General features: G+C 42.8%; 1 protein-coding gene across 1 annotated transcript; it reads right to left on the minus strand.

Annotated features, from left to right (window-relative positions):
• Positions 1 to 4,781: 4,781 nt before the first annotated feature.
• Positions 4,782 to 6,083, minus strand: LOC120561146 (P2Y purinoceptor 4). Its single transcript, XM_039804115.1, has one exon. The coding sequence runs from the start codon at positions 5,982 to 5,984 to the stop codon at positions 4,989 to 4,991; it is 996 nt and encodes a 331-aa protein (XP_039660049.1). The 5' UTR covers positions 5,985 to 6,083; the 3' UTR covers positions 4,782 to 4,988.
• Positions 6,084 to 15,402: the final 9,319 nt, after the last annotated feature.

Below are 15,402 nucleotides of genomic sequence, written 5' to 3' on the forward strand. Positions count from 1 at the left end.
AGGGCTGTGGGGGTACTTCAGACCAAAAAATGTTGGGAACAACTGCTCCAAAGTAGCCTGACAAGCCAGACCCACATCAAGATGTTGGGTCTGGGAACTCATCATTGGCAGGGCTCAATCCGAGGGGCGGGATAAACGGTTGTCTTTCAAATTCTCTCTACACTCATAGCCAACCAGAGCAACGCTAGTTGATAGCTTAAACTTTTGCCGTATCTGGTCTGCAAAACTCCGAACACATCTTCCTTTTTTAAGAATGACTTCTGTGCCTAACTCCAAGTCTTCCAGAGTCGCGGCTAAAGCCTATTCCAAAGACCACTGTTTGCCAGCAGCAGCCATCTTCTTTGTTTTAAAGTAGCAGGGAATTCACGCAGAACCGTCGCAACTCGGCCGTCATTATATTAAGCCCGCCCACCGACTCTGTACACAACGTGATTGGCCTGACAAGAATTTGGTTTTTCCAGCTCACAAGCCAATGGAGAGTTGCTAGACTGACCCTGGCTGCAAATTACATTTGCTGCCGCTAGGGTGCGTCTAGATTTAGGCTAGCCCCAAAGAGTACTTCATCACGTTTTCTCTACTGGAAGGGCACACTAAAGGGAACTTTATCATGCTATATCAACTGTTGAGGCAATTTTGTAATCCCTCTCCAACAATGAGGAATGATACAAAAATCTCTTACAGTATTGCTCAGAGCATGGTTCACAAGACAAACGTTAGTTTGTAATATGCACACCGATGGAAAGCTGCTCTCTTTCTCTTTATACCCTGGATTGGTTCTCCCCCCTCTGGTCAGGATTGGGTCTCTTACTGTTTTGCCTGCCTTTGTTCTCAAGGTAAAGGGCTCATCTGCCAGAGGTTGTATCTTATGTTGACATCCAGGGCAACAATGCCTTAGTTTATGCAATCAGGCCACGATGCATTCAGGCAAAAGTTACATTGTAAAGGATTAAGCATTACCAAACACAAGGGACGTTTCGATGATTATATGTGTATCAAAGGTTAGGGAAGCGGCTGTGTGCTGCTCTTTATCACATGTGGAAACCGAAACTACCAGTTTGAAAAAACTTCAGGCATAAATCTTACAGTTGTTTGGCTTATAGTTCATTATAGTTCATAAGTCATTATGTACTTATACCGCTTTACACTAAAATAAAGCATTATATACTGGTCTTGACCACTTGAGATCAAATTCAAGACTCTGCTGTAGATAAATGAAACTTGCTATAGTGCATTAATTACCACCAACATCCAGTTTGCTGTTTAATTATGCAGTTGTTATTTATATAGGTAAGCTGTGGGTGAATTATTACGGAAAAAGTAAAACATCACAAGATAATTTTGATTCTGAAATCATATATTTATTTAACATTTTAGGTTCAGTACAATGAAAGTTAAATCCACGTAACTAATGTACAATTATGGCAATAGTAGAACCACCTTCAATTATTTTATGTTATAAGGAAAGAATAGGAAGTCTATACACAACTCCAACCCAAAGGGTCCTGACAAAAGTATCAGGTTTTAAATCAGGTCAGGATGTTTGGTTGCATAAAGCTTCAGGTTCATGTTAAGTTATTTTCAAATGTAATTTATTAAAGGGGTGATAGAATGCAAAACTGATTTTACCTTGTCATAGTTGAATAATGACAGTTTAGTGGGTAACTAGGACATAAATAGAACCTCAAAATCCCATTGACACCTCTTTTCTCTGCAAATCTCACAATTTGAAACTGCCTCTGAAAACGGGCAAATCTCAACAAGCCGCCTAGTTGACGTCAACTCTGCGGCTCCTCCTCATTTGGCTGTAGTCTCTCTCTTTTTCACGCCCCAACATTTGCATAGGCTACACCACTGATCTGAGGTTGCGCAGATCTCAGAAATTGTATACATTGTTCATCTGCTATTTTACCATTAAATTCACTTCTGAGACTTTTTTTATGTCTGATTGCAAATTTTGTCCGACTGTGTGTCGGAGTTCAGCGGCCGGTGCTGCCTGTGTAGCTGCCTCGCCGCCCGGCCTGCCTTCCTTCACAGACCCCCGCCTGCTGTGAGGTAGATGGAACTCCGTCACGGCTGGCAGCCCATGGCACTCCATACCCGTGCAAAGTCACCGTTTTTTGGGTTAATGGACTACCAAACGCTGCCCTGACAGAGCTCCAGGGCCTGCAGCTCCCCTCTTCCTGCTAGCTAAATGGCCCGTGTGTGTGAGTGAGAGCGCGGTTAGCGAGCTTGTTACGCCAGCAATCTCTTACCACTAATCTTATAATCAGAGATGGCAAAAGTACTCACTTCCCGTACTCAAGTAGATGTACAGATATTTTTGTTAAAAAATACTCTGGTAAAAGTAGAAGTACTGATTTAAATTCTTTACTCAAGTAAAAGTAACAAAGTACAGGCTTAACATTTAAAGGAATCTACATGTATGCGTGTGTGTGTGCTCAAATATGGCTTCTGGAAAGAAAATAAAGGATTCAATATGAATTACTAAACAGACAACAAACAAACATCCATACTACTAGTGCTAACGTTACCACCATCAAGCCACAATGATTTGCCGCAAATGAATGCCGCCGAATCTGTCGAGTCGTTGCATCAAGTGCAACGTACAGTATATTCCCATCCAGTTAGATCCAATTAGATTGAATTCGGTATTGATGACGCGAAAAATAAAAACGGTAACTCCAGTGAAATGATTTGAAACTTGTTAGTTAGGACTAGATTAGGACTGTATTTAAAGCTGATTCTGGTTTCCAACGTTGTCGCAGGTGTGTCTGTTAAAACACGGACGGAGACAACTTCTCTCTTTTGATGCTTTAATAAGATCAAAAGTCTTGCACACACACCTAGCTAACAGGTGAAGAACACAAACAACAAAATCACTAGCTAACTTACTTTAAGTTTGCAAGAAATATAGACCAATACAACAGGCTTAAATTAACTGACAACATAAGTTATACGACTTACAGTTCTCAAGGACGCACACACACCATCTCAACTGATTTATCGTCTTTTCTCTCACTTTTTTCTCTGTGTGGCACGCGCGCGCCCGCTCTCGTGTGAGCCGCGTGTCCGCGCTATTTTCCGACATGCACTCACTCCTGATAGACGACTTTTTGTACAAAACTAAAGTAACAAACCAATTTTCTAAAATGTAAGGAGTAGAAAGTACCGATATTCTTGTTAAAATGTAAGGAGTAAAAGTAAAAAGTCGCCACAAAAATAAATAGTAAAGTAAAAATATCTGAAAAATCTACTTGACTACAGAAACGAAGTATTTGTACTTTGTTACTTCCCATCTCTGCTTATAATGTGTGTAATTATAATGTGTTGAGTTATTTAAACAAACGATTGGGGAAATAAACGCCGCTTGTCCGCGAGTCTCACTGATAGAGCCTGCGGCTGGATGGAGCTCTATCAATGAGAGCTAGCTAGCCTCCTCTTAGAATTCCTCTGAAATTGACAAAATTCATTAAATTTGAAATCGGACACCGTTGTTAGCTTTACATGACCTTGAGGTAGATGTTATATAAGTGGCGTGACGAAATTCAAACTGTAAATATACTCTAATTATGCCGAAAATGAAACTAACTATCTGTACACATAGGATTGAAGGGACAGTCGCAGTTAACGAAACCCCTAATGTTCACAAAAAATTATTAAATTGAAATCAGACACCATTGTTAGCTTTATAAGACTTTGGGGTAGATGTTATATAAGTGGCGTGACGAAATTCAAACTGTAAATATGGCTACTCTAGTTATGCCGGCAGCTGGCAGCCCCGAGTATTCCAGTAGTCCAGTACCCAGGGACGGTGACTTTCACTGGGTATGGAGGTTGCCGCTTTCTCGTCAGACTGTGTGGAGCTCCTAGCTAAATTTGCAATTAGCCGTAATCTTTGTAAAACGGCCCATATTTGAGCTTTATATAGTTGATTTCTCACTTAAAAAAGTCTCAGAAGTGAATTTAATAACAAAATAGCCCAACAAACAATGTATAACTTTGCAGTGTCTGAAATATGAGACCTGCTGTCGAGTCTCCAATGTGTTTCTATGTGGTTCGCTCAGCGCGCAGCTCATCTAAAAATTCATGAGCATACCATATTTGGAAGAAAAGCTCTTGTTCCAAATAGAGCCATATTCACAGGGTAGTTAAGGGCCTAATAAAATAGCATTCAGGCAATTTTCAGCCCAACCAATGTTACATACCCCATTAGGAGACCTTAAGGAACATTTAAAAATACCCTATATAATCATTCACCCCTTTAAGAAATGTCTGCTTTTCTTTGACTGTGCTAAACATATGCATTGATGTGTTGCAAGATAGATAGGCAATGCTCAGTGGGAACGTAATGTTAACCACCAGAAATGGATGAAATAAAGCACAAATAAAGCTTTTGGCAGTACAAAATTTGGGTTACCAACGTTTTTTTAAAAGCTGGGTTCAGGTCTTAAAATGAACAATTAAACATTTCGGGGAACATACTCACTTGACTTCTTGTTGAGAGTAAGATTAGAGTTTAATTTCTGCACAGAAAATAGAAAGCTACATTGGTCACACTCGGTTATAGTGCATGAGGGTGCATCTGATAGCCCTCAAATGGCCTCCTTGAGTCCTCCACTTGCCTCCCTACCTTAGTCCCTCCCACGAGGAGGCACTTGAGAGACGCAAGGAAATCATGGGAGGAAAGAAGCAACGAGCAAATGTGTTTTAGAGGGATGAGACGTCCTTTCCTCTGAAACGTCACATGAATACGTCAGCTGTTTGGGCAGAGTTAGCAAGTCCTTCAGCTGCACGGCTTCCGGGAAGGCTGCTCTTGTGTATCCTCGCCTATAGCTCCTCGGTGATCCCTCCTTGATGCTTGCTCCTCGGTCCCCAGGGCAGAAATAAGAGCTTTGAGACAGCCTTCACCGAGGAGGGTCAGAACAACTTCCGGTTCAGCCGAGGACCGAGGAGCTATCAAATAAGGGTTATGAGATGCCCCAATGTTACTAATTTGCAGTAATGTCTGAATCAGTTCTTGGTAGTCCTTCTCTCTTCCCAATCCTGAAAGACTGGAATGCATCTCGAAAATTTTGTGAACCAAAACAGTACAGCAGTGGATCCAGGCAGCTGTTCACGCCTGCTATAATCCAGGATACATAATACGCTGTCTCGATCTGCAGAAGAACGTGGCATTCTTGTGGGTAGTATTTTTTAAGTATCACTCCCACGGTTCGTACCACGTTCAGGGGCAGGAAGCACAGCCCGAATATCACCAGACACAGGGCGATCATCCTCTGAGATTTCACCTTGACATTCAGACCTTTAGCCGTGCTGATGTTGAGGTGCGTTAAGGTGTTTGTCAGGCGCCCATAGCAAACAGATGACAGAAGAAAAGGGAGTAGAAACCCAAAGATAACCAGGATGAAGTTAATGACAAAGTAGGTGTCTGATAGGTTCCTCTGATGGATGGTGAGGCATTGACTGTTACTGCCCTCTTTACTAGGAGGAAGCAATAAAGCGTAGATCAGAGCCTGAATCAGTAGCAGAGACCAAATTCCTGCACACAGATTCCTGACAAACTTCTTCCGTTTCATGCAGGAGCTTCTGTTGTAGCGCACAACGGCTGTGTACCGATGTATGCTGATGAGAGTGAGGAATATGGTGCTGCCGTAGAAATGCGAACTAAGCAGGGCAATCTTGACTTGGCATAGGAAGCGACCAAAGGGCCAATCATTGCCCATGGCAAAGTACACCGCCATCATGGGAGTGACTGGGGTGGCGATGGCGTCGCTCAGGGCCAGGTGGAACTGCAGTGTGGTTCCACAGGTCCAGCGGGGCAGCCGGCAGCAGAAGACCCAGAGGCTGAAGGTGTTCAGGAGGAAGCCCAGGAAGAAGACCAGGCACAGGAGGACAGCGATGGACACATGCTGGCTCTCCCCCAGACAAGATCCAGAGTCATTGCTGCTGTTCCCAAGCTGTGAGGAAACCGCCAGAGGCTCCATCTTCTCAAAGATCTTCTTGTTTCTTAAACCTGCGGGAAAAGAAAAACAGACTTGCTCACTTCAATAATATATACTACAAACATAACTTTTCATATAAAATCAAAGAACAGAAAGCTGGTTAACTTCGATTTACAAAATAAAATAATACTGTAAGATAGACTTTATTGTCCCAGTGGGAAATTTGCATTGGAAACCACAATGACTGCAGTAGAAAATCACAGCAAAAACAACAGTAAAAACAACAACAAATCCATTCATACAGCAATTGCACATGCCTGTCTACATCATAAAAAGTGCACACATATTATAATATATAACAGTGATCAACGACAAGAAGCTACGGCATACACATATTTCAGGGTTGGATCACAAAATGGATCACAAAATGATTTTTGGGCCTGTCTGATTATGTTTTGCTGAAAAATAGCCTGAAGACTGGAATGTTGACGATCTTCATGGCTGTCTGTATAAATTGGGTAATCTGGGCCTTTGACTGTACTGTCAATTTACCAAACCATGCAGAGATACCATAGCACATAATGCACTCCACTACTGCATTATAGAAACAAGCTGCACCTCTCGATTCACACCAAAGGTTCTGAGCCTTCTCAGGAAGTGCAGGAAAAATAAACAATGTTACAGACCCGGGAGATAGGAGTAATATTCTGAGAAAAAACTCTTTCTAACATTAATGCAGGGCTCTCAAGTTTTGAACAGCGTTCAGAGTGAGATTTTGGCGGCAGGGGTTTGGGTGGGGACGGGGGTCTGATCTGAAATAAATGACATAAATTCGTACAAATATTTTTATTTTTATTTAATTCAGTATTTCTTTGTGTGTGTGTGTGCAATAATTAATACTATGCATTGTCTGGATAAAATATAATGAAATAGCCTAGGCCAAAGGTTTCCACAATGGGGGCTGGGAGATTGTGCGGTAAAAATAAAAGGAAAGAAAAAACTAAAAATATTCAAAATTATTATGGGTATTGTTATAAAAGTATTATGGGCATGCCTATTATAAAACGCAAAAGCTACCCAGTGTTTCCTCTATGTTGATTTCTGCGCCGCCACACTATCAGAAATAGGGCAGACGCACAACAGCGTTTCCGCTATGTACATGTTGTATATAAAGTTATAATTACACGACTCTACAGAGCCGTGTGCTCTATATTATGTCTATGGTGTGCTCTACTAAACTCAAGTGAACTGTCATCCGCTCTCTCTCCCCTCAACTGGAACAGTGACAGGACGTCATCACTCGCGAAGTCATGGCAACCAAATAAACAACAGGGCGAGTACACTTGTCACTCAATCTTAGGCAAAGTCACAAACAGCGACTAATGGTGCGTTCTTTTTGTCTTGTAATCGCTACTAGTAGCTCGAGCGTGACGTCACATCCGTGTCGAAAAACGAATAACCGCGGGTTGTTGCATTCTTTTTGTCACACAATACTACGAGTCGGAGAAAAGATGGATTTCTTTAACATTTTTAGTAACATTTAGGATTCTATTCACCCAGTTATTGACATATTACACACATATATTTCACAGTTTGATACATGAAAATTACGTTTTGATTAACGTTAACGTTAGGCTACTGCTCTGCTTTCTGCTCAAGACACGGCTTAAAGCCATTGTTGTCATATAGCAACCGAGCGTCTCTAGCCAATTTCAGCTGCACAAGCTACAAAATAACTAATCAGGCGGTATTTAACTCCTAATAAGACTGTAGCGACATGTCTATAGGTAGCAGTATACAGCGCTATGTGTACGACTTCTTCATTTGGTTACAACAAAGACAAAAGTGCTTAAAATTGTAGAAAACCACAATGTTTACTACGTGTGATGCACGACGTAGCCATCTTTGAAAGTGAGCTCGGGGTCCTCTGAGTTCAGACGACTTGACGAGTCGTAAATACGACCTCGGCGTCTTTTTGCAACTTCCGGGTCGTAACTCCGGAAGACGACTCGTAGATCAACTTCGGTGGACAAAAAGAACGCACCATAAGCCGCAACTTGAAATCTGCACTCACTCAGCTGGTGTGTGGCAGGGCCTTCTGAACTCTATGGGGAACTCACTTGATTCCTCTACCTGCTCCACTGTTTAAAAAATAGCGGCGCAACTTGGTGGGCGTTATCCTGTTAATTTCTCTGCCTGAGAAATACAAGGTGTGGCGTGTGAGCGTGTGAACGGGTTGAAATGTGTGTGTCTCACACCCAATGCGTGAGACTTGAGAGGTATGTTAATGTTGTAAATTTACGGAAAAAGTACTCAGATATTCTATGAAGATATTCTATTAAAGTGGTACATTTGGAATTGGAATTAATTACTTCTCTGCAAAGTCATCCAGTGGGCCTGATTGGACCCTTTGGCGGGCCAGTTCTGGCCCACGGGCCGTATGTGTGACACCCCTGATGTAGAGAGTGAACAGCACAGGTGCTCCAGTGTTGATGGTCACATGCTCAGACATTGATCTGTTCACTCTGACATGCTGGGTGCAGTAGGTAAGAATGAATGAACACTTAAAGGATGAGTCCATTTAAAAAAAAAAGGTTTATATTATTTAGCATCAAAATGCTGTTTTCCTTAGCCCTTCTAAAAACATTTTCCCCAGTGACCTGATGTTGCTTCAGTATGTTGCTCCAGTGTAGTACAGTACGAGAATTTGCCAGACCTTCCTCCACAGCACTGCAGAGGAGGGTATGGCTAGCATTGGCGCAAAAAGTGGGTATGCGCTATATGCGGCGCAGCACCATGGGGGCGCCAAAGCGATGGTTAAAAATATAATTTAAATGTTGCTGGTTTACCATGGAATCATTAATGGATTTAGTTTTATCATTAGCTGTTCATGTCAGCTGTGCTGTCAGACATACAGGCTATATTTACATCTGTTGGGTGACATGGAAGCTGTAATTACAGGGTCACATCTCTACCTCTCTTTAAAAGGTCTGTGCTAAGTAGCTCTCCATATTTATACTTTTTAAAATCCAAAATGTGAATGTAATTTCAACAGCAGCACAACCTTACTGCATAATAGTTGTCTTATTTATACTTTTATGTAAATGCGTAATTTTATATTCTTTTAGGGTGACTTTTTTACCATCTGTCTAGAGACTGCAGATGAAAAATAGCCTTCTGGCTAACTCTGGCATATTGACAGAAATGTTTATTAATATGCACTGTCTCTGTAATAAACTAAATAAAAAAAAAATAAAAAAATCTGATGCCATCACTAGGCTGAATTAAGAATTGAATTTAGGCTGCTATATTTAACAGTGAGTTCATTTCATTCAGGTGTGAGGATGGTGGATCAGGAAAGACAGGGGAAGGCAACCGGTAGGTCTAACATTAGGTGAAAGTGTAGGGGGAGCCACTTGATACCATCAGATTCATTTCTTAATATTATTAATATGGAAAAACTAATGTGGAAAATCTATTACATAATGTTTGTTTGACAATATGTCTTAGTGGAGAAGAACACAGGCAAGGAGTGAATGAGACAGACATGAGGTCAGCGATGTCATCAAGTAGAGAGGAGACCAGTGATGACATCAGGTAGGAGTTCTATTAGTTGGACCACACAAAACTAAATGTCCAGTTCAAGCTCCGAGTCCTCCTCACTTTTGTTTCATTTTGCACTTTAACATTAGTGTTGCTTAGAGATGAAGTCTGATTACTTCTAATGCAAAATCTAAATAATTTAAATAATTAAATGTTTTGTTATATGCTATTAGGCTAATCTTGCCGTTGCAAATGAAAAATGCATTTCTGTATCAAAACCCGGCACATGTGCGAAATTTAACAATTAGCCTATGTCTGACAGCGGGGACGTAGCAAACAAATCTGTGCTCGAATGCCATCAATGAGGATTTATTATTGTAATGAAAATAAAGTACATTTATATAAGTGATATATACCATGTAATTATTTATAATTATGCTAGGCCTACAGTGGCTGATATACTTTAAAATAAACATTTATTATTTAAACCCCATACATGATGATGTCCGGGGGGTGGAAGGGGGGCACCAAAATTATTGCTGCATACCCCTCTGACACTGGTTAGTTGCGCCCTGCTGGCTAGTCCACACAGCATTCTGGGATGGGAGTCCCATAGGTGAGGGTAGGAACGAAAACTGACCAGTAGATCGAGAGCTTTGCCTTCTGGCTCAGCTCTCTTTTCGTCACAACGGTGCGATAGATTGAATGTAATACCGCACCCGCTGCGCCGATTCGCCGACCAATCTCCCGCTCCATTCTCCCCTCACACTCGAACAAAACCCCAAGGTACTTGAACTCCTTCACGTGGGTTAAGAACTCATTCCCTAACTGGAGAAGGCATTCCATCGGTTTCCTGCTGAGAACCATGGCCTCAGATTTAGAGGAGCTGATCCTCATCCCAGCCGCTTCACACTCGGCTGCGAACCGATCCAGTGAGTGCTGAAGGTCACAGGCCGATGATGCCATCAGGACCATTTCATCTGCAAAGAGCAGCGATGAGATCCCTTTACCAGGGAGGCTGAGAAGTGTGATACCCCTGTAATTGGCACACACCTTCTGGTCCCCCTTTTTAAAAAGGGGAACCACCACCCCAGTCTGCCACTCCTTTGGCACTGTCCCAGACTTCCAAGCAATGTTGAAGAGACGTGTCAACCAGGACAGCCCCTCCACACCCAGAGCCTTGAGCATTTCTGGACGGATCTCATCAATCCCTGGGGCTTTGCCACTGTGGAGGTGTTTGACCACATCAGTGACGTCCGCCTGGGAAATTGACGACAATCCCCCATCATCCTCCAGCTCTGCCTCTAACATAGAGGGCGTATTAGTCGGATTCAGGAGTTCCTCAAAGTGCTCCTTCCACCGCCCTATTACCTCCTCAGTTGAGGTCAACAATGTCCCCTCACTTACTGTACACAGCTTGGATGGTACCCCGCTTCCCCCTCCTGAGGTGGCGAACAGTTTTCCAGAAGCACTTTGGGGCCGACCGAAAGTCCTTCTCCATGTCTTCTCCAAACTTCTCCCACACCCGCTGCTTTGCCTCTTTCACGGCAGAGGTTGCATCCCTTCGGGCCCTTCGGTACCCTGCAACTGCCTCCGGAGTCCTCTGGGATGGACGGCTTCCCTGACCACCGGTGTCCACCATGGTGTTCGTGGGTTACCGCCCCTTGAGGCACCTAAGACCCTAAGACCACAGCTCCTCGCCGCAGCTTCAGCAATGGAAACTTTGAACATTGTCCACTCGGGTTCAATGCCCCCAGCCTCCACAGGGATGCACGAAAAGCTCCACCGGAGGTGTGAGTTGAAAGTCTGTCGGACAGGGGCCTCCTCCAGACGTTCCCAATTTACCCGCACTACCCGTTTGGGCTTACCAGGTCTGTCCAGTCTTCCCCCACCCCCTGACCCAACTCACCACCAGGTGGTGATTGGTTGACAGCTCCGCCCCTCTCTTCACCTGAGTGTCCAAAACATACGGCCTCAGATCAGATGAAACGATTATAAAATCGATCATTGACCGTTGGCCTAGGGTTCTCTGGTACCAAGTAAACTTATGAGCATCCCTATGTTCGAACATGGTGTTTGTTATAGACAATCCATGACTAGCACAGAAATCCAACAACAAACAACCACTCTGGTTTAGATCGGGGGTTCTCGGCCCTCGCGCCTCCAGGTGTCCCTCCCAGCCCCGCGTTTGTGGGATTCCGCATTGGCCCCACAAAGCTGTCCGGAGCCCCACATGGAGTCTCCAGGCAGGACTCCACTCAAGGTATCCAAGAAGACTCCGAACTCCTGTTTGGTGCATATGCACAAACAACAGTCAGAGTTTTCCCCCCCACCACCCGCAGACGTAGGGAGGCGACCCTCTCGTCCACCGGGGTAAACTCCAACGTAGCGGCGCTCAGCCGGGGGCTTGTGAGTATTCCCACACCCGCCCGGTGCCTTACACCCTGGGCAACTCCGGTGAAGAAAAGAGTCCAACCCCTATCCAGGAGTATGGTTCCAGAACCCAGACTGTGCGTAGAGGTAAGCCCCACCAGATCTAACCAGTAGCGCTCCACCTCCCGCACCAGTTCCGGCTCCTTCCCCCACAGAGAGGTGACGTTCCACGTCCCCAGAGCCAGGACGCCCAGCCACCAGACGCTCGCTGACGAGCCCGCCATCTGGGCCTGGCTCCAGACGGGGGCCCCGGGCTTCCTCCGGGCAGGGTCACTTCACCTCTTCCTCGTTGTTTCATAGGGTTTTTGAAGTTTGAAGAATATGTTAGCGTAATATAATGTAACGTTACCTAGCTTGTTTAATAGAAATGCACCCACTACAACCATGGATGTATTAAGAGACTACAACTAACGTTAACACGGCGATAAGCCTAACATTATGTGTGTGAACTGATATTAGGGTTAATATTGAAGATCCACAGTTGTGTTTGAAGTGGCTGATCAGTGGGTTTGCTGCAGTTAAATATATATCCTCTGTCCCAGACAAAACCTAATATTTATGTGGAGGATGCAAGATCATTTTATAATTATATGACTGCGTGGTGAACATATGAACCTGACTCATAGACATCTGACGTTAAAGATTTGTGTTGTCCAGATAAAAAACAAGACATAAGATCCTTTTTCAGTAGGCCTACACCAAAAAGTAAGTACAATAAGTCCTCATATCAAGACAAATTGGTAACATCTTTATAAGAATGGGTGCTTATGGAAATACTAACGTCACCATGTCACAGGCAAAGGAGACAGACAGAACTGAGGAACAGGGAGACCAGGGACAGTCAGGTGTAGAGTCTCAGGGAGACCAGGGACAGTCAGGTGGAGAGTCTCAGGGAAGTGTGTTGAGCTTAGTTCATATTGTTGGAGATGTATGGCTGTCAGGGTTAGCAGATGAGCTTTACTAGTGGCTCACTAATTTACATTATGATCAGCTAATTTAACAAGTGTACAAAAGTATTGTATTTCTTTTATATGGGGACACTTTTTCAAAATAAGTCATTATGTTTTAAGGTATTTTTGTGGCTCGATTGTAAACAACTTAAAAATAAATACATGGTTTTAAAGAAGAATATTTTGGTGAATTTAGTCAGTTTTTTCATTGAATCAAGAGAAACACTGAAAAGAAGGATAATGGTACAGTCTCCATGCTACACTAATGACAGTAGTAAAGGTGCCCTGCAATACAAAAACCGTTTTTACTTGTATTTTTTGAAATATGTTAGGTCCATATGTGTTTGTGTTATGTGGTGAATGTGAAAATGAACTGCTACCTCCTCTGTCAGCGCTAGCCACTGAAAAGAAATAACAGCCAGGCTCTCATTGGCTAGCTGTTAGCCAATCAGATTCAAACAGCTTAGCTTGTTGAATCTTAATGACAACTGGCAGAAATCGAGCTGAGTCTTCCTGTAGGCTTTCTATACCATGCTAGAATGGTTTGAAACAAGGTAACCAAGGCATTTTTTCCACAAAAAAATGTTACAGAGTCCATGGTAGAACTTCAGACATTACCACAAAGTAATGAAATACATGCGGCAGGGCACCTTTAAGGCTTTCCTCTGTGTACACATCCTCTACGAGTCTAATTGTGGCTGTATTATTTGTGTCCCCTTCAAAAATTGCTCTTCAGAAATGTAAGGTTTATTGTCCCCCCCTACTGTTAGATCAGATTTATGCCCATGTTGCTGCCTTCAAATGGAATTTGTTAACTTGTATTTAAAGAGGGGGAGTGTTTATATGGCCTAATAATAAGCTAATGGCCAAATCTCCATGAAATCTGCTGTGAATATTCTTGTTACATTCATCTTTATGCTTAGGAGTTCCCTGTAACTTCTCCTAAGCTCCACCATCAGGCCCAAAGTCTAATTCCACACAAGAAATATCAAAATCTAATGGGCCGATTGGCTTAACTTTTCCGATTATTTTCATGTTCTATTGAGGATGAACCCTTTCCATTTCACACTCGGTGACCTTTGGTCTAGCAGCACCCTCAGGACCAAGATCGTTAGTAAGTTCCAGTTGTGGACTGTAATGAACAACACAGACTCTTTTACATTCTAATCTTCAGGCTGTCAAAGAGCTGTATAGTACATTCAACTAGTACAGTCAATTCTGTTGACCTTTTTGTATTGTTTATGTCATATTATATTGTATAGTGTTCCTGTTATTTTTGTTATGCTGTCCACATACAGCATCTACACTCACACTAGGATTAGGTTGTTTTTTTGTGCCTTCATGTGGATTATAGTACAGCAGCGGTTCTTAACCTTTTTTGGATCAGCGCACCACCCTATCCATTATCCTGGTACTTTACTGCCACACAATTTGAGCCTGTACTTTTTGTCAATCAATCAGTCTATACACACCCACAAAGTCCTGGATAGAGGTCCAATCAGCTAAATTAACTAAAAACACCTGTGTGGTATTCGGGGCCTTTCAGTCTTTGTTGAGGGCGTCGTAGAGGAGTTAATTCAACACGATTGAACCCTTTTGAGGCTGAAATTTGTCATTTGGTTAGCATTATAATGTATGGTTGTCTTATTTTTCTGTCCACCTGCTGGATACCCACTGTACAGCATCTACATTTATTGTGATCACAGTCTGTTAGGTGCCTCTTTGCAGAAAATCCCTTCCTGCCTTAGTATTGTTGAGGAACTGAGAAATTAACAGATAGAGATGCAGCACATACTCTCTTATTGTTAATTTCTCAGTTTCTCATACAGTATTTTAGTTTTTGACTCATCCATTTTATTAAACTGTTTTGTTAAGCACTTTTGTCGTATGTGTTTTTTTTAAATTTATGCTCTATAAAAGATAATTATATATACAAATACAGAAGCCACACTTAAGAAAATACTTACCCTGAGAGGTTTCCGGTCATTTTCAAATATCCAACAGTATAAAAGTACATGGCAACACAATTATTTAAGACCTGTAAAAACTACAGCCTTGCTTTTCTAATAAATACTGAATATAATGATCAAGAGCATAACGTTTGACCCTTACTTAATGATATGGCAGGTTAAATGACATTTTGTCACCTCTATGGGCATTGTTCGCTCATTTCGAAATGATCTTGGGCACTTGGATGCTCGGATAGCTCAGTTGGTAGAGCGGGCGCCCATGTATAGAGGTTTACTCCTCGACGCAGCGGGCCTGGGGTTTGATTCTGACCCGCGGCCCTTTGCTGCATGTCATTCCCCCTCTCTCTCTCCCCTTTCATTTCTTCAGCTGTCCTGTCAAAGGCCTAAAAATGCCCTTGATGAAAATGATCTTGAACCATAAGAAATGATCTTACCAGTGTTGAAGTTGTCCTCAGTGTGTTGAGCCCAGTATAACACACACCACGCTTCCTCTTCCTCACTATCTACATGTGTGGCTACCAGGGGAGGTGCCAATTGAGTTCGACACCAGGCATTTTCAGTTTT

Source organism: Perca fluviatilis, chromosome 6 (genome assembly GCF_010015445.1).
Source record: "Perca fluviatilis chromosome 6, GENO_Pfluv_1.0, whole genome shotgun sequence".
NCBI classification, from domain to species: domain Eukaryota; kingdom Metazoa; phylum Chordata; class Actinopteri; order Perciformes; family Percidae; genus Perca; species Perca fluviatilis.

Bases quoted from the DNA above. Each gene is read 5' to 3' on its own strand.
- LOC120561146 (XM_039804115.1), bottom strand. From the start codon at position 5,984: ATGGAGCCTCTGGCGGTTTCCTCACAGCTTGGGAACAGCAGCAATGAC.